The sequence below is a fragment of the Perca fluviatilis genome, chromosome 2 (assembly GCF_010015445.1).
Source record: "Perca fluviatilis chromosome 2, GENO_Pfluv_1.0, whole genome shotgun sequence".
NCBI lineage: Eukaryota > Metazoa > Chordata > Actinopteri > Perciformes > Percidae > Perca > Perca fluviatilis.
Window position 1 is genome coordinate 41,152,170 of NC_053113.1, and position 18,584 is coordinate 41,170,753.

Below are 18,584 nucleotides of genomic sequence, written 5' to 3' on the forward strand. Positions count from 1 at the left end.
GCCTTTCAGTGCCGTCTGTAGCTCGGCAGGACGGGACCGAACCTGACACGGTCACATCCACGTCAGTCAAAAAAAGTGTTTTTTCGTTTCACCACAAACATATTTCTCTGACTGTCACAGTGACTGTAACAAACCGATTACAGACACGTCAACCTTAAGGACTTCCTTAAAATCATGAAAATGATGATGAAGTTAATTATAATTGTAACGTATGGAGAGCTGACCACAACCACGATGCAAGCTGAATTAAAAACAATGTGACAAATATTACCGTATAAATGTTTCTCTTCGCTATCTTGGAATTTGGGATTCGTCATGATTTGCTGTAACACGCATGCGCACAGAGCCCTGCAAGCGATGGCGAAATTCCTGACTTTTATGCAAGGAGCTGGGTTGCATGCAAAGTTATCTCGATAAAACTTGCTATTAGGCTAACATTCTCGATACTTAGCTAGCGCCGTCACTGTCGCTCGCTTGTCACTTCGATCTGGTTTAGGTGTAGTCAATAGGAGCGATCGTCGTTCATATAACGAGAAAGGCACATCTTCATCTAGCTAACTGTTAGCTAGGTAGCATTAATTAGCTAACACTAGCATGTCACATTTTGCCTGGTCTTGTGTTTATCTAGGTAGCTAGCGAGGCACCCGTCTCAGGTGTTGCGGAAAGTAGCTGGTCATCGGAGCTCGCTGACGTTAAACATAACGGGAAGAGCTGCATAGGAACAGTCACTGTGCATCGGCGTGTCACTCAAGACTGCTGCTGCTGTGCCGACTGACTGAGTAAGTAACGTTAGCTGGTAATAACTAATTTATGTTACTGACAGTCTACGGTGTATTAACGGTAAGTCTGTTATTAAGGGAACTCGAAGTAAACGCTAAGGTTGTCGTTTGTGAATTGCGAGGTTAGCTAGCTATGTAGCAGTTAAACAACGAACAGCTATGACATAACGCTAAGCACACACACACACACACACACCTGTAGCTAGAGTAAACAATTGTCCTGGCTGCAAGGTAGCTTACCTAACGTTAGTTAACTTAGCTATGGCAAATAAGGAACATTACCTCTGAACATTGACTTTATTTTTTAATAGTGTGACGTGTTGAATACAACTAAGTTCATGTTTGTAGTTGGTAGCTAGACCTGGTAAGTTAGGCAGAGGTAGCGTTGACTAGCTAAGTGGGTAACGTTAACGGTCAAATAACGTTAACGTTATATGCACTAAATAGATAACCAGCTGTTTTCGCCGTGTGAAGCTAGTTGGCATAGGAAACATTTCTTTAGGTTTTCCAGCTAAACCGCCACATTAGAGTATTTGTTCAAACCTGGATACATTTTAGTCATTAGAATCTGAGATCAACATTTCCTAATCATTATACACGTGAAGCCATTTTTTTTCCACATCATTATCATGCCTTTGTGTACTACTTCTAATACAATGAGGAATTAAAAAGTGTTGGCTAGACACAATGTCCTATTATTCTACCCATTCAGGGTGTTTTCCCTCTCTCATCAAAACTGTAACTGAAAAACAGCTGTTGTGTCCTTAATGCTCTCTTAGCCACAGTCAAATAATATGAACTACAGTCAACAACAGATGTTACAGAAAAGGCTGTGCACAAGCTTTAGTATAATGCAACCAGAAACAGAGTTTAACAACGGAGTCAGCTGGTGTTTGTCACTGTTTTTAATAGGAGGCTGTGGAGATTTCTGATTATCATTAACTTTTATAGCCACATATTTTCCTGGAGAAGGCATAGAAGCAAAGAGGGGAAAGTACCAACACTATGGGTTTGTATAGTAGCGCAGGTAGCATGGCACTCATACAGCCTGTTTGTTTATTGAAATGTTTGTTCATTTGCACAGTAAAATCAAGACAACAATAACACAAAAAAAATCAAGATTGTGCAGGTGAGATTAAGAAAACCCTAGGGGCTTATAGAAGGAGTCTCACCTAAGGAAGAGAGGAATAATATAGATAATGAACAATTACAAGTGTCTTAAACAACAACAAAAAACTGAACACAAGTAAGCACTGAATTAAAAAATTAAAATAAAATAAAAGCATAAGGTTGGCTACATAAACATTAAAGGCATAAAATAATATGCAACAGGTAACGGGTAACTCCAAGTATGGAGTATACAAATACCTTTATCACCCACCTAATCAAATGATGTCATATTTGGAGAATTAATAATTAACTCTCAAATCTTAATTTCCATTGTGAGAATAGAATGCCATATGGGGCTTCAAAAAGTGTTGGGTCAGGGGCAATGTAAAGAAGAGAAGTGCCTGTAATCAGGGATTCCACTTTGTTACTTCTCCTTTCACCCCAACCGGTCAAGGCAGATGGTCGCCCCCCTTCTGTTCAAGGTTTGAGATAACTTCTATTAAGATTTAACACAGTGGCCCCTAGCTTACTGTTGTATGAGTGTTCTTGGCAAATAAATTTAGTCTTGAACATTAATATACTCGAAAATTGTCTTGTGTTATTGAGGTAATATGCCAAGTGATTGCCGTGATTGACTTGGAGGCCTAGAACGAGACTGCCATCATTTAATGCCTGCTAGTAATACTAGGCTAATTACGTGTCGGTCCTCTACTGTAGCAATGGGTCAACCCCATTTCATTGGCCATCACACTGTAAACTGACTTTGTTGTTTAAGCTTAAGGAGGGGAGGGACTAAAGCTAACAGATAAGCCAGATCACTGTAAGGTTTAGAGGCGCATGCGCCAGATTATAATTAGGTTCAAGGACATGTGTTGCATTTCTCTCATGGTGTTCTGTTGTTGTTTTTGTCAGAATTTTTACCATATAATCTTTTCACGTAATTTTTTTTTTTTTTTTAACAAGTAGTGAGTCCTCAGTGTGGCCCTTTTTCAGTCTGATTTAATTGCAGTGTTTTAAAAGGAACTGTATCTTCCCTGCATACTCTCATAGGGTTTGACTTGACATGAGTTTATGTATAATCCCTCTTGGTTGGTTTGCATGTGTTGATTGGTTGAATGTAGATTAATATATGTCATATGCCTTTATTGTCAGCTTTTGGATATTTGTGTTTGTTCGTTATGTAAAGGTTGTGAGCACACATTGCACAGTAGTGGGTACTTGTTATTTGGCCTGATAAACTTTTTTATTGTTTTTTTTTTTTTCAATTGAAGGGGTTAGCATCCTTCTATTCCATATACAACAATTACTAATTTCCTTTTCTCTTCTCATATGTATATGGAAAGGATATATCTCCTGTATATGACTGAACAGTGGCATACCAATAACTCCTTTTCAATCTTGCTGTGATTTATTGTTGTTAATATGCAGTAACAGTTAGAATTACCTCAATAAAAATGAAGATAGACACAAATTCCATGTAAGTTTAGCATTCAGCAAGTACCAAACAGGAACAATATGCAGCATAGACTCCAGCAACGACACAAACTTTCACCTACGTGCCATGTTTACATCCTTTAAAAGGAAATGCATCCGATCATCTCTCTCTTTGGTTTGTGATCAGGCCTGTTTGCTTGGATGGAACAAGTGGTCTAACCTGGCCCCTCATTGATGGCATCAGAAAATATCTTTCAGAGTCAGCAACTGGGCTGCAGAAAATGCCATGCAATCCAATGCAATGACTGGCAGTGGAAAACAGTATGTGTTTTGACATTAATTATGAGGGGTGTCCAATTCCCACTTTGTCAATTCAGCTTGTCACAATGTCTTTACTGGAAACGGTTGTGCATTTAGAAGATATTTGCCTCATGCCTGATATCTTGTATTCTAGAAAATGCAGAATTTGAAATGACTAAATATAGACTTTAATATCATCATAGAATTGGGGGAATTGATAGGACCCACATCTGCTATCCTCCATTGCTGGTGGATAGCAGATGTGGGTCTTATTGCCCAACAATCGTATCCAATTTAGTAATTGTCACTCTGTCATATTGTTTGTAATACGAAAAATAATTGCAATGTCTCCAGAAATAGATTTTTTTTTCCGTAATGATGGAGATGATCCTATCAGTTTGTAGTAATTAGTACAAATATCCGCAACATCGGTCCTTCATTTTCATAACCTGCTTGAATCACAAAGCCCCCCCCAAAAAGTGATTAAATGTTTTGCTGTATTACTCAATATACCTGCAAGAAATCATATTTTTCATGGTATTCAGAGTAAACATAGTTAATCATAATTTTAACATACATGTACCAATACATGTAATACAATTTTTTTTTTTGTACCTCATATTAAAAGCAGTTACATCCCAACATTGTGCAAATAAAGGTAATGATGTGCTGATACTGTAAACTAAGAGAGGGGAGAGATGACATTCTGGATAAATGTAGTTCTCAGCACAGGTCTAATGACAAATCTTTGTGGTATATTTTGTGCATATCCATTGATGGCAGTGTCTTTGTTGCAGGAGTACCTCTTCAGTGGTGTGAATGAGGGAGACATGGCAGACCACACCCCACCTCTGGAGTCCGGCCAGCTTCTCAGCCCTGATCTCCCAATTCTGGCCTCACCACCCCCTCCAGCCATGGTCAATGGGGAGGGCCCCCAGCAGGTACTCTGTACTCTTAATACTTTCCCCGTTGCAACACATGACGAAATAAGCGTTTACTTGCAAAACGTAACGTGCAAAATAATCGGTTTTCTCAATTACTCTGTTTTTGTGATCATTAGGATCACGATTAAAATTTTATCAATTGCACAGCCTTAGCCCAAATTGACTTTTAGCAATCTGTCTTGTAATTACAGTTGGGAGGATTTGTTTGAAGTGGTGCCTTTGGCTTATTTTGTCTGTTGTTGGCCTTAAGTCTGCAGTTGTTGAACTGATGAGTGTTTCACTTTATCAGTGAAATTGAAATTTTTTTAGCAGGTGCACTTAAAGCACTAGAGCACTTACTTAAGTAGTAAGTGCGGTGGCATAGTGTATGGTTTGACCAGCACAGCAGGGAAACACTAATGTGGTATTTGTTCTGATATGTAGTCTAGCTGTGTGTGTCTGTGTGTGTCATCAAAAGATGTCTGAATCCCCGCATGAAGAGTTGGTTAATATGGCTGTAGAGAAATGAGTTGCCACTGTGTGAATTGGTTAAATTGTATATTATTAACTTTAATTCAACTCTTGCCTTAATTTACAGTAGTGGAATAATCAAGTATTTAAAATATATATAATATATATATATATATATATATATATATATATATATATATATATATATATATATATATATATATATATATATATATATATATATATATATATATATATATATATATTTCACTCTATTATGTGTAGCTATAAACTCAGTCTGATTTAGTTTTGTAATTGTTGCAACTGCTTTCTCCTACATTTACGTTAACTGCATAGCATATGTACCTCTTGTGAAACCTCATGCTTTTGGTGGCTTGTTTCAGATGCTAAACAAAGTATGCACACATGGCTTTCACTCAGATAAGTTATGAAACAACCCAAACTGATTTCATAGGCAACAGGTGCTTGTTAGTTAGCAACCACATCTCTCTCGTTTTTGATAGCAGCCTTTGCTGCTATAGATATGGACTGATATCCCTCATGATCTCTTGTCAGTATCGGAGTGAGATTGAGTGGCCCTGACAAGCCTGGGTGATTTCCCTGTCATTTTGATGGTCATCAGTTCGATTTGCTTAAGTTTCCGTGACTTCCTGGGGAATAGCATGGAACCCACAGTGATATCTTGTCCGTCATTTCCTCAGTCTTGTGCAGTTTGTCGAGATAAGACTTGCTAATGTTAGTGCTGCCCTATAAACATGCCTTTCCTAGCCAGCTTGTCATTTTCCACAGTGGAAAATCCCATCGCCCTGAATCGGGCTTTGTTCACGCAGAGATCAAATTTTGCTGGTTGTGTTGGGCTGTGAGGGTGTTGTTCTCATGGAATTCAGTTACCTTACCACCTCCCACAAAGGTTACCTGATTAACTGTACTTGTTCCCGGTCAGTGTTTACAGTGTTTTATGAGCGATAGAGGAATAAAATGCTGCTGTTCCTTCCTGGCTTACATCATTACCACCCTGCTGCTCAGACCAATTTGAAACACTGCATGTTCACGATCACTGAAATGTGCTATGAGGAGGAATAACAAGTATCCGATAACACAGAGCAGTTACTGTGTTTTTCGAACTACAGCATGATGACTTTGTTTTTGCACAAGAAGTGTTAGTGTATCCCTCTCTGACGTATCAATACCCAGATACATGATATGTGATTAGATACAAAGACAATTCATTGCTACTGAGCTAAGATTTGATATTTAAAATGTTGCATCAAATAAATTGAGGTTTGAATAACGATAGCTAAGAACCAATATCATCAATGACAAAATGTCAAATCAATAGCAAAGAATAAATTAGTTCAAGTATTATGGACCCATTGCCAAAAGAAATTATGCCTACTGCTACATCAGCAAATAATGGGTAGTGATGCACAACCTAACCTTTTGGGCAGCACCCATTACGCACGTATTTTTCACTGAAATGCTGCCAGAACTAGATTTTATGAACTGCGCTTTCAGGGTCTTTGTCCTTCATCTGTAGCCATCATTTTCAACAACGCTGTATGGGTTCTGTCCTTGCAAATGAAATGGCTTATTACTTCAGTTATTACCTTTTGACAGTGAGGAGCTGAGTGTGAGTGTGCAGTTGCTAATGCTAGCATGATTAGCTTGATTGACTTCTCCTGCAGGTAACGTTAAAATCTATACTGTGTGTACTAGGGCCGGGCAATTCATCGATATTGTATCGATATTGGGATATGAGACTAGATATCGTCTTAGATTTTGGATATAGTAATATGTAGGGCTGTCACGAGAACCAGTACTTGCGATACCTTTTTAGATTCTAAAATGACAAAACACCAACGATGCCCATTATTTTTTAAGCACCGTGAGCACAGACGCCAGTGTTAGCATCGGTGCTGCGCCTCTTCCGGACCTGACGGGGGCAGCATATGCCTACAAGTGTTCTGGTCTGCCGCTAAATGCTGGAGAAGAAGATGAACGCCGACCAGCACAGAAAAACAGAGCGCCTCATCTCCATGCACGGCTTTACCGTAACGTTACATCTACAGCAACGGGTTTCACGACTTCACCTGGAGCTCCCAATCAGAAAGTAAGTCTGTTTCTCTCTGCCGTTGGCTGTCACAGCGTAACGTTAGCTACGATAGCTGACATTTAGCTAACTTTAGTGCTTGTGTTTGAGGGACCTCTGTAATGTCAGTTAAGTTAACTTTAACCAGCCCGGTTCTATTTGAAAAACCACAACGGCAGAGAGAAACAGACGTAACTAAACATGCTTGCTGTCTGGGAGTTCCGGGGGAAATCATGGAAGACGTTACCGTACGCTGGCTGTGTGGTGATGCCAGGCTTCAGAGCAGTGGGCCGTGGGTCTAGAAGACTGACGTTTTCTCCAGATTACATTAACAGTAAATCACGCTGTCCTTGCCCCCTCTACTCAAACACCTCCACTCCACACCAAAACAGTAATGAACAAAAAAAAAAACACTGACACTGGTTTTAAAGGCTGCATTACAGTAAAGTGATGTCTAACAATTAACTCTCTCCCTTCTGGAAATGAGATAGAATGCAGGTTTTACTGGAACTTCTGTATTGGCTTCACTTTTCAGACTCGGAAGCTTCGTCCATTATATTTACAGTCCATGCACTAAATACGGTACTTCCTTATTTATTATGTTTTCAGTAACTTATGAAAGCATATGATGACTCACATAGACAGTATATAAAGTGGACCAACAGATCCCGTTGCTCTGGACGGAGACCAGTGAAGGATATTAGAAGCACTTTTCCGGTGATGGCTGAGCATTACTGCGCAGCCAACAACTAAGAGAGAGATGACGTAGATGTGTGTGAGCAACCTGTCTGAAAGTTGTAAGTCTTCTGGTAGCTGTGCCAAGAGAAATCTCAATCATTCCCAATCTTACAGAGACGGAGAGCGTAGGTATATGTAAGGAGATAACCTAGGCACAGGCTAATTATTGCTAACTAAAATGCTAGTTAACATTAGTAATTAAACCTAAACAGCTAATGTAAGTCGAAACTGCCTGCGAACTTCTCCTGTACTATACGGTAATTCCTCTACTGTGCGACTGTAAGTTGCGTGGTTATGACACAATCGTTAGCCTATTTTTACAAAAACGTCTGCTACGGAACCAGTCTTTAGAAATAAACAATGTACAAAAAAAGTCTTTAAACGCTTCAGATGTAAAGTTATTCACTGTCAAAATGAATGGCAGTCAATGGAATGCTAATGTCGGGTGATCGTTTGGTAGCATCAAAATGGTGCCATAGGAGGTTCGAGTTCTGAAGCGAAGCTTCTTTCTTCCCTTGCAAACTCCTGATCCTGATGCAAAAAAAAAAAGACATCCATTTTGCATTATTCAATGTAGGGCTTTTCAAGGACTGTTGTTTGAGCGCCGTTGTGAATTAAGATGTAGCCTATGTGTGTTGTCCGTCTGAGGAGGTGTGTAAACATCCTGACAGCTGCAGAGTGTAGAGCAGGAACCACTGCAGGGGCCTCTCAGGCCTGACAGAGCGAGGCAGGACAGTGGTGACAGTGAAGAGGATTCACAGCGATGGCTGACCCCTCCGTTTCTGACCTTTACTGGGAGGACACCTCATTCTTTGTTCTTGGTTTCTTTCTCCTAGTCTTGGCTTGGTATTAACGCTCTGTTGGACCAATTATTCTGAGTCAGAGAGGAAGCTGTTGTCTTTGGGTCATTACCTGAGATGATTCTTCTGTAGAGATGACTTTGGTTACAGTATGATTCACTTCTTCCATCCATTTAAGCCCCTCTCCCATCCAAGTTTTTCCTGCTCTTACCATTTGGTTTGTAGCTAAATTGGTAACGGATGAATCAGTGTGTTTCTGTCAATGTTTAAGCCCAGCTAATGGCTTATGTACTTAGCTGTTGTCTGTGCTGATGGCTATGTATATTTTCTTCCATTTTGTTCATTACCCTTTTTCATTAGACCTGTTTTCATGTTCTTTGTGCTTGTGTTTTTATATACTTCTGGTTAATGTTTTTTTCATTTCTGTGTAACCTGACAGACTGAAAGGGATAAACACCTTTTTTAGAAAAATGTCATAAGCTGATAGTAGAAATTCATTGGCAGTTTTTGCATGAAAACGCAAAAACACAATTGAAGCACTGTCGAGGGCTACCCACCAACTAGAAGTCTGACCGTCTCGTCCAAAAGCGGCAACATCGGCGGCGGGGCCTGTGTCGTGGCAGTGTTAAATTCTGTAGCAGTGACCTCCGTAGCGCAGTCTGACACCTCTGTTCCTCAATATAATGGAAGAGTAACTGTACATGTATGTGTAAACATGTAAAAAGTCCTGCTGGCAAGCCTGTTACCAGCACTATTTCGACCGCATCCACCATTGCGAGAAATGTTGCTTCATTTGTGACGCCTCCCAAAGGAGATAACGGCGCACACTCTTGACGTTGCAAGCCAAAAACTCTGTCCCTGTCTACACAACAAACGGTGTTTCTTAAAATCTTCACCCTGGCTGGGTTTTTCCAAAAGCTCAGTTTTCAGTCACTTGAAACGCTGTTGCGTGTGGACGAAAGGCCAAAAACATGGAAAAATCTAGATAAAAACATCTACATGTGGACTAGGTTATGTTTTTCAATTGCTTTTGAATTTCCTTTCCATTCTAACCTTTTTATTCTGACATAATCATGTCAATTTTAAATCTTCAAAAACATGAGCTAAGATTTACAAATAACAAAACACAGTTTGCTCTGGTTGTGTGCGAGACCACTCGGCATTTAATGGTAACTACACAAATTGAGCAGGGAGCACACAGCCATGAGTGTGTGGTCTGCTTGTGGCTATGTGCCATGCGTGGGCTAATGTTACTGTGGGATAGTGAGACCTCACTCCCGACTCAGCCGTCTTTAGTGCAGGCCCTGTATGCTATAGCAGGACACAGGAGACAGGGCCTTGGACATGTGCCTCTTATAAGTTGCCAGAGGGCTCGAGATGTTGTGACACAAACACAACCCACTCTGCTTGTCTCTTGGTCAGCCACTGAATCATCTGAAGACTGCCTTCTCAGCCAGTGAGACAAACAACACCATTATTACTGCACATGATACTGATATTCACAGACAGACCCAAGTTCTGAATATTTTATTAAGTCAATCAATTGACACAAAAAATGCACTGAAAGCTTTAAGCTAACTCTGCTACAATACATCAAATGTCAATATTTGTTCATTATTAGTAATATGGTCCCTTACATATTAGGTACACAGTCCTAATATTAATAAACCGATAATTAGCAGAATGTTTTTTCAGCTGATAGTTCCATTTAAAGCTTTAGTGCGTAACTTATTTTTTTTTTATATTAATGAATGTCTGTTACATTCAAGCCATTGCCAAATGAGTTGATACAGAGTTAATTAAGACTATCAGCTCCACACAACACACTCTGTATTTCTCAGTATGACTATGTTTAGAAAACGATGTAGTCTGGCGGCGTTCGTGCGCAGAAACTCGAGTGAAGATAATCTCTTCCAAAGAGTCCATGTTTTTTTTAATCCTCCATGTCCTCCTTGGCTACAAGCAACTGCATCGCTGAGTGATTTTGGAAGGCTTGAGACTTGTGGCTGCACCGCCAGTGTTGTTGTCATTACTTAGAAGTCCTCATGGGGGAGACAGAAACTACGCACTATGGCTTTATTTTCATGATAGTAGAAATATTAAATCCAAAGCATCTAAATGAATACGCAGGGATGGTAAAGTGATTTTGAATTAAGAATTTAGCGGGATTTTACTGCTACCACTCCGGCTGGATGGAGGAAGACAAACTTGGGAGAAAACTATCTGTGGAAAAGGCTAAAACATACATTTGTGGAGGAGCACATAAGACTTCATCATTAAAAATGTTCAAAATGTGAAACTACCTTGACTTTTCCTAGAGCAGCTTGACTGACCAAACAAAGGACCTTGGCCAGGAAGCTGACTCAGAGCCTAAGGACAACTTGACATGGGTTTAAAGTGCCTAAGCTATGATTAAAGATTTCTGTGGAAGAACATTACAGTCTTTCATAAGTCTGGGCTATGTGGTGGAGAAGCCAGATGGAAGGCACTCCTGAGGAGAAGAAATTACATGACAGCATGCCTGGAGTTTGCAGAAATTTGTGTGAAATTTCCAGAGGGCACGAGCCAAAAGATAATGGGTTCTGATTTAACAAAAACGGATAGTTCAGCTGTAGTGGAGCGCTCAGTATCAGGACTACAATAGCCTATCACCTATCTAACTCCAGATCCACTGTGGATGGTGATATGCATGGTGGTAGCTAGGCCTGTCGCGATAGTCCATATATCAATTAATTGCATGATAAATAAAAATGAGCTCGATAATTTTTCCGGTCGTGATAATTTCCATTTGCATGCTTGTTTTCCTCTGCCGCCACGCTATCAGAAATAGGGCAGACGCACAACAGGGTTTCCGCTATGTACATGTGGGGTGCACTGCCGCTCCTTCAGCTGTTTATGCAAAACCAACATGAAAAACGTAGCTAGTAATGTTCACTCAGCGTTTTGTTTTGTTGTTAAACTGTGTGTAAAAATCACCGGTTTCAGGTAACGGCACTCTACGGACTACGGTCCGTAGAGAGTCTATTTGCTGGATGGTTTCAAGCTAAGGTCATTAGCTAACATTAGCAGATAAGCCTGTTGACTGCGATGTTATTGTTCATATTTTGGCACAATTTAGTAGTAGTGGTCATAGTGACTGAAAGTGTGACGTGAGATGCTAAACCAACTGCACGCTGTTTTCAGGTAACGTTAACGTTTTGATTAGGGCTGCAACGATTCTTCGAATAACTCGAATAATTTGATTACAAAAAATCCTCGAAGCAAAATTCTTTGCCTTGAAGCTTCGTTAAATCAATGTAATTAAGGTTGTACGGCTCACTGTGTTTCCGCACGGAGGATTATTACTAGCGCACAAGAGGTTTGCGCTTCTGCGGACACAAGACCTTATATACTGTCTATGCACAAGACTGACGGCCCATATTACAAATGAAGGTAGACGAAAATAGCGAGGGTCTAAAAGGGAGAGACAGGCGAGAGAAAACGACAGAAAGTTTGGGATCATTTTAAGCTGCAAACATGCTGCTACATCACCTCTGTAACAAACCTCCAGTGTAGGCTACTCATCCATTCCACGGAGCCAACCCGACACAAGGTAGCTAACGTCTGCTGCTCTCGTCCACCGCGCTGATATTTTGCTAATAGCGATGTTTTACACAACTAGCCTACAACATGCTACTCTGCTAATAGCGATGTTTTACCAAGCTAAAACGAAAGCTGTCGGTTTGTAGTGTAACTTTTTATTAGTTTGCTTCTAATCTTTGGAAATGTAGCTGCTGCCGGAGACAAACCGGCTCCTCCCCCCAGCATGGCTACTTAATATGCACGTGAATGACGTCATCATGCATTCTTTATTCTTTCTCCTCACCATAGATATAGCTATGCTCCTCACTGTGTATTAGCCTTCTGAAAATGTGTCCCCCAGAACAGTGTAGTTGAGTAGCCCTGCTGTAAACCCTCTGGTCAGCGAACAGCTCTTTTGCATATCCAGTGCAAAGAGCCAGAGGCAAGAAGGGGAATTGGGTGAAAAAATTAACATTTGGGCCACCAAAAATGTACTATTGTAATGTATTTCTTTTTAAGGGTCATGGAATTTGGCAATAAAATGTTTTGCTTTTTCTAAAAAAGGAAACCAGTCTTTTGTATATATACAAGCAACGGGTTTCCTTTTTTTTAGTAAACAGCAATAATAAATATTAACTATTGCTGTTTACTAAATATTTCTTACTAAGTATTTCTTATCCGATTACTCGATTAATCGATGGAATAATCGGTAGAATATTCGATTACTAAAATAATCGATAGCTGCAGCCCTAGTTTTGATTGCCTTTGGTTTTTATTCCAGTGCATTTTTTGTTAACGGAGACTGAGAGTCCATTTTATTTATTGTTTTTGGTTGTTTTGTTCATTTGTTGTGGCTATTTAAAGGTCCCATGGCATGAAAATTTCACTTTATGAGGTTTTTTAACATTAATATGAGTTCCCCCAGCCTGCCTATGGTCCCCCAGTGGCTAGAAATGGTGATAGTTATAAAGCGATACCTGGGTATCCTGCTCTGCCTTTGAGAAAATGAAAGCTCAGATGGGCCGATCTGGAATCTGCTCCTTATGGGGTCATAAGGAGCAAGGTTACCTCCCCTTTCTCTGCTTTGCCCGCCCAGAGAATTTGGCCCACCCATGAGAAAGAGAGAGACATCATGGCTTTCAAACGAGCAAAGTGGCAGTTGCAGACCTGCCAACCAGTACGCATTTTTCGTACTCTGCACGCATTTTGACCCTTAAGTACGCTTGTACGATTCGCTGCTCTGCAGGTACGCATTTTGTTGCATCTCGCATTTCGCCGGTTTCAGTTTCTATGCAATCTACATCTATGATGTTGATTCTGCAGCTGAGCCACAGCGTGTAAGTGGAGTGAAAAGCTTTTGGCTAATCAGAGCGCTGCATTTTAACCCTCTGCCCACCTGCCCCTCCTAGCGAAATGCTTCGTGTTTAATTCAATTCAGTGCCTCAGCAAGCCAGGCTGGCCGGATAATAACTGTAGGCTTGCATGCCATGGCTGAACCGCCTCAAAAAAAGGTTTGGAACGATTTCTTAACGGGAGAGATAGCCTTGCCTCCACATGTCCAGGCTACCTCACATACACCGTATATATAGAACCTCCTCACGCATTCTGTACCGTGTGCAAGACCGACATCGACATCAGTCACCAAGGGGCAACAGGTTACGAACACAGTGTCCTAAACAAATACTCCCCACCCCGAAACATAATGCTATTAAAAATAAATGGATGATAAGAAAAAAACTTTCATAGTGTCCATCTGTGATGGGAGTAATGCGTTACAATTCAGTGGTGGAAATGACTGCAGAGACGGATACATTTGCGACACGGACATTATTTTCCAGAGTTTTTTACACTGCGTTGAAACGAGCTGTCCTGTCACTGTTCCGTGGTCAGAGCCAGAACCAGAGACGGTAACTGACAACATCTGTGTCCCGTCACTGTTCCGTGGTCAGAGCCAGAATCGGAGACGGTAACTGACAACATCTGTGTCTTGTCAGTGCCGACAGCAATGTGACCGAGCAACTGACAGATAACATGTCAGGAATTAATGTTTAGTCTTGCTACACGTAATATTACATTTAATCAGCGGTGGAAAGTAGTAACTATAGCCTACCGTTGGCTACTTTGATTCAATTTTAATTGGGTATTTTTCATTTAATCCTTCTTATTAGGCTACTTCTAGTCCACCACAATTCAGAGTCAAGTAGGCTATTGTACGTTTTACTTAAAGTGATACGCCACCGTTTGTTGAAATAGGGCTTATCACGGTCTCCCCTAGCTGTAGATAGGTGGGCCAACGCATTTTTTGCGCATGCATCTTTTAGTCCGTGCAACACCCGCAGCGCCGCCGCTAGTTAGCTTAGCATAGTGAATGGAATCCTATGTTGCCGGTTAGCATGTTGTGAACAAAAAACAACCTAATAACTTGTACTGAGACAAAATGCGTTGGCCCACCTATCTACAGCCACGGTAGACCGTGATAAGCCCTATTTCAACAAACGGTGGCGTATTCCTTTAACTATTTATTTTATAGTTTTAGTTACTTTGCAGCGTCAGATTAATAATGCAAAATAATATGAATAAATTATGATGTATTAAAGTGGATAAAGATGAGATTTTGTTGACCCCATGGTGAAATTCACAAGCTACCTGCCAAGAATACTTACGCTTTTATTTTGGTGAAAGTAACGCAAAAGCGTAAGTGTAAGCATTACCATTCAGAGACCGTAATATTGTAATATAACTAATTACTCTCAAAAGACAGTAACTAGTAATCAATAATGTATTACATTTTGGAATTTAATTTGCTGTGATGTTCATACGCACAGAGTAGTCAGGATCCGGTATAGGAGACTGCACTACTCAGTATGACACGATGTGCCCTGCTATGACATGAACTACAACGACTACCTTCGAAGTCACTGTTCCATTATCTTTAATGTGACTATTATCGCCACTGTTCATCACACCCCCAACCGGCCCCGTCAGACACCGCCTACCAAGAGTCTGGGTCTGCCGAGGTTTCTTCCTAAAGGGAGTTTTTCCTCGCCACTGTCGCAGTAGCTACTGCTAATGCTTGCTCTTGAGGGAATTACTGTATTGTTAGGGCTTTGTAAATTATAGAGTGTGGTCTAGACCTACTCTATCTGTAAAGTGTCTCGAGATAACTCTGTTATGATTTGATGCTATAAATAAATTGAATTGGAATTAACTTCCCAAACACTGGTGTCAATAGGCTAGCCTATCACGCCTGCCATCTTTCCCGTTACTTGGGGGCATTTCGAGAAGTGGTGGAATGGCTAGAAAACTAAAAGGTTTTAGGAAGGCCAGGTGCTGATTAACTAAGATAAAGGTAACAGTTAGGCTATTTATGTGATGTGATGGCAACTGACATAATGCAATGTCACCCATGTCAAAATTGTAAAAGCCTATTTGAAAATATCTTACCTGTGTTATTTATTAGCCTATAATTGTGTCTTGGTCAGGCTTCAATCTTGTGTTTTTTTTTAGTAGTTGCTTTAGGCCTATTTAAAGTTGCTTTATGAGTAAATCATTACTTGGACTACTTCATTTCCCTTCAGTAATCAGAAGAAGGCTACGCGTTAACCTGGTCTGACTCTCCTCTTTAACACAGAAGTACTTAGGCATATTTATTAGCTCTCTCTGCCTCCTGTTGGTTAGACTAACAAATATATGGTCACAACATATTGGACAGGATATAAGAAAACATTTGTATAGTAGTTTCACTACGCGTACAGCCATTCATGTACTCATAAAATTTCTTCAAGGTTGGCAGGTCTGCAGTTGGTCAAGGCCATCTGAGACTTCAGATACAGTATTAGGGGACCACTAAGGTCTATGTAAAAGAGACTTGAGATACAGTATTAGGGGACCACTAAGGCCTATATAAAAGAGACTTCAGATACAGTATTAGGGGACCACTAAGGTCTATATAAAAGAGACTTCAGATACAGTATTAGGGGACCACTAAGGCCTATATAAAAGAGACTTCAGATACAGTATTAGGGGACCACTAAGGCCTATATAAAAGAGACTTCAGATACAGTATTAGGGGACCACTAAGGTCTATATAAAAGAGACTTCAGATACAGTATTAGGGGACCACTAAGGTCTATATAAAAGCATCCAAAGAGCACCATGTCATGGGACCTTTTAAAATATCTTCCAGTTAAATATTCTTTAGAAATAAAAGTTTATTGATCTTTGTAAAGGTGTACCTGCATTATTATGCCATTATCATTATATTTGATGAAAATGGTCTCTCGGCGACAATATTATCGTTTATCGCAATAATTTGTGGGACAATTTATCATCCAGCAAAATTAGTTATCGTGACAGGCCTAGTGGTAGCAGCATCAGATGTCAGGGTACTTTTTATTGGAGATTTTAAAGGGAGCAAAGACCAGAGCCCAATACAGGCAGTCCCTCTTCACAGTAGCAGCCATTATTTGGGTGCTGATTTGACATTTAGTAGGACAATGATCCAAACCATGCACCCAGATCAATACTGCAGTGGCTTCATTCCGTGATTGATTCTATAATAAATCCTATTTAAAATGAGTTGAATAAAGTCTCACCAGATTTAGAAAGAAGTGGAGACATGACAAAGTCCAGGTGGACCAAACTAATGTAGACACAGGTGCTTATAAAGACTGTCATGTCAGTGGTTGAATAGTTATTGGAAAAAATAAAATGGCAGATGTCATTTTGTCAGAAATTTGAGGTTGTCTTTTTGTTCTTAGTATAAATAATTTATGTTCCTAAAATCCTAACATCACCATATGACATCAATATAATAATGTACCTTACATCATTAGTCACTCAATGCAAAGGGCCTGGGTCCTTTTTATCGATTCTAACCAAAAAGGACAGATTGTATGTGGCCGCTTTGGGCGCTTTTAGTTGAAATTCTCTGAACTTTTCAGAAAAGAGCTGGTGTCTTCACTGTCACTTCTTCAACAGAAAAGCCCACCTTTGGTGAGCAGTTCAGCCAGACACTGAATGTTGCTGGCGAGTGCTGTACTTTTATCACTGTACGCATTGTAAGCTTTTATTTAACGGTGTAGTCAGTAGCCAGTGCCCCGCCAGAGAAAAGGCCCTAAGTCATCATCAGTCAGTAGGGGTTGGTGACAGTTGATGAATGACGTTCAGTGGAAACATGAAAGCAAATTAACACAGTAAACGGAAAACTGTTGGGAAATACTGTGTGACTCAGGTTTCGGATCATACAGGTTGACTATGTTCTTTGATAACGTTTCCTCTGATAAAAACATATGTCTCCTGTGCCTTAATATTGCTAAGCAGTACTACCCATATTAACAAGGACATGCTACAGCATGAACACCTCTTAGAAAAATTTATTTGTACAAGGTGTTGTTTCTATCCTACTTTCCCCATCGTGCAACGTTTCCAGGGCATCCTGGAGGGTGGAGGATCATCAATTATCTTTGCACATGTTGGCATATGCCGTCAGCTGCAGGGAGACTGCGTTAGTTCCTGGCTAGTTCCGCAACTAGCAGGATTTTCCCTGTCATTTGGCCACTGTTTCCTGTCCACCCAGCTGCTAGTTCACATCATCACACAGTAAACAATTAAGAGGAACAAATAGTGAGAAACCTCAACTCTGAGTCACCAACGCCTGAAAAACGTCAGAGCTAACAGCCATGAATGCAGAGAGCAGGCCCATTCTCCTGGGTAATAAAACACACCAGTGGCCACCTGTGTGACAGTGTGTGCTAATTGATCCACACACTCTTTACAAGGGCACAAGTCTTTGCAGTGGTGGGGATGAGATGTATTGTTTGGACATACTGTTCTGTGAATTTATGGCAGTGTTTTTTATTTTTTTTTATTGTTCTTCTCCTAATGCATGGTTTCTTCCATCCAGTGCTCTGTTAAAAAGATCAACCTTGTTGTGAATGTGAACAGGAAACCATTTCACATTGCAGTGCTTAGTCATCTATGTAAAAAGTAACCTTTGCAGTATCCTAGCACTGTTTGAGTCTATCCACTTCCGAATGAAGTCATCATACAGTTGATTTTGTGACGGCATCTACATAGTCATTCTATACCAGGGGCATGGCTTGGGCAGAGCTTGAATGTATTTGACAGTAGCACTGTAAATTCAGCATTGTTTATTAGAGCGGAGCTTCTTTGTGTATAGATAAGGGAAACTATGATTGGCAGTTGCCTCAAGCAAGTGGAGTTACCAGAAGAGGAACTTGACTTATCTAAAAATAATGTGTTAATCTTTTACCTGGGCTTTTTTCTCTCTCTCCCCCCCCCCGGCAGTTTTTCAAATGTTTTGCTACTGTACATGTTACTATGTATCCGGGACGGA

The 18,584-nt window shown here is 40.3% G+C and overlaps 1 protein-coding gene across 3 annotated transcripts in view; it reads left to right on the forward strand.

Annotated features, from left to right (window-relative positions):
* The first annotated feature begins 277 nt into the window (after positions 1-277).
* fndc3a (fibronectin type III domain containing 3A) overlaps positions 278-18,584 on the forward strand; it is a 70,004-nt gene continuing 51,697 nt past the window's right edge. The window contains exons 1-3 of one of the 3 annotated variants that reach the window (XM_039821191.1): positions 278-779; positions 3,511-3,644; positions 4,421-4,564. In XM_039821191.1, coding sequence (XP_039677125.1) covers positions 3,558-3,644; positions 4,421-4,564 — 231 coding nt within the window. In that variant the 5' untranslated portion in view covers positions 278-779; positions 3,511-3,557. Of the gene's footprint in view, positions 780-3,510; positions 3,645-4,420; positions 4,565-18,584 lie in introns of those variants that run through there. The other 2 variants (XM_039821211.1, XM_039821199.1) reach the window with 2 other exon arrangements.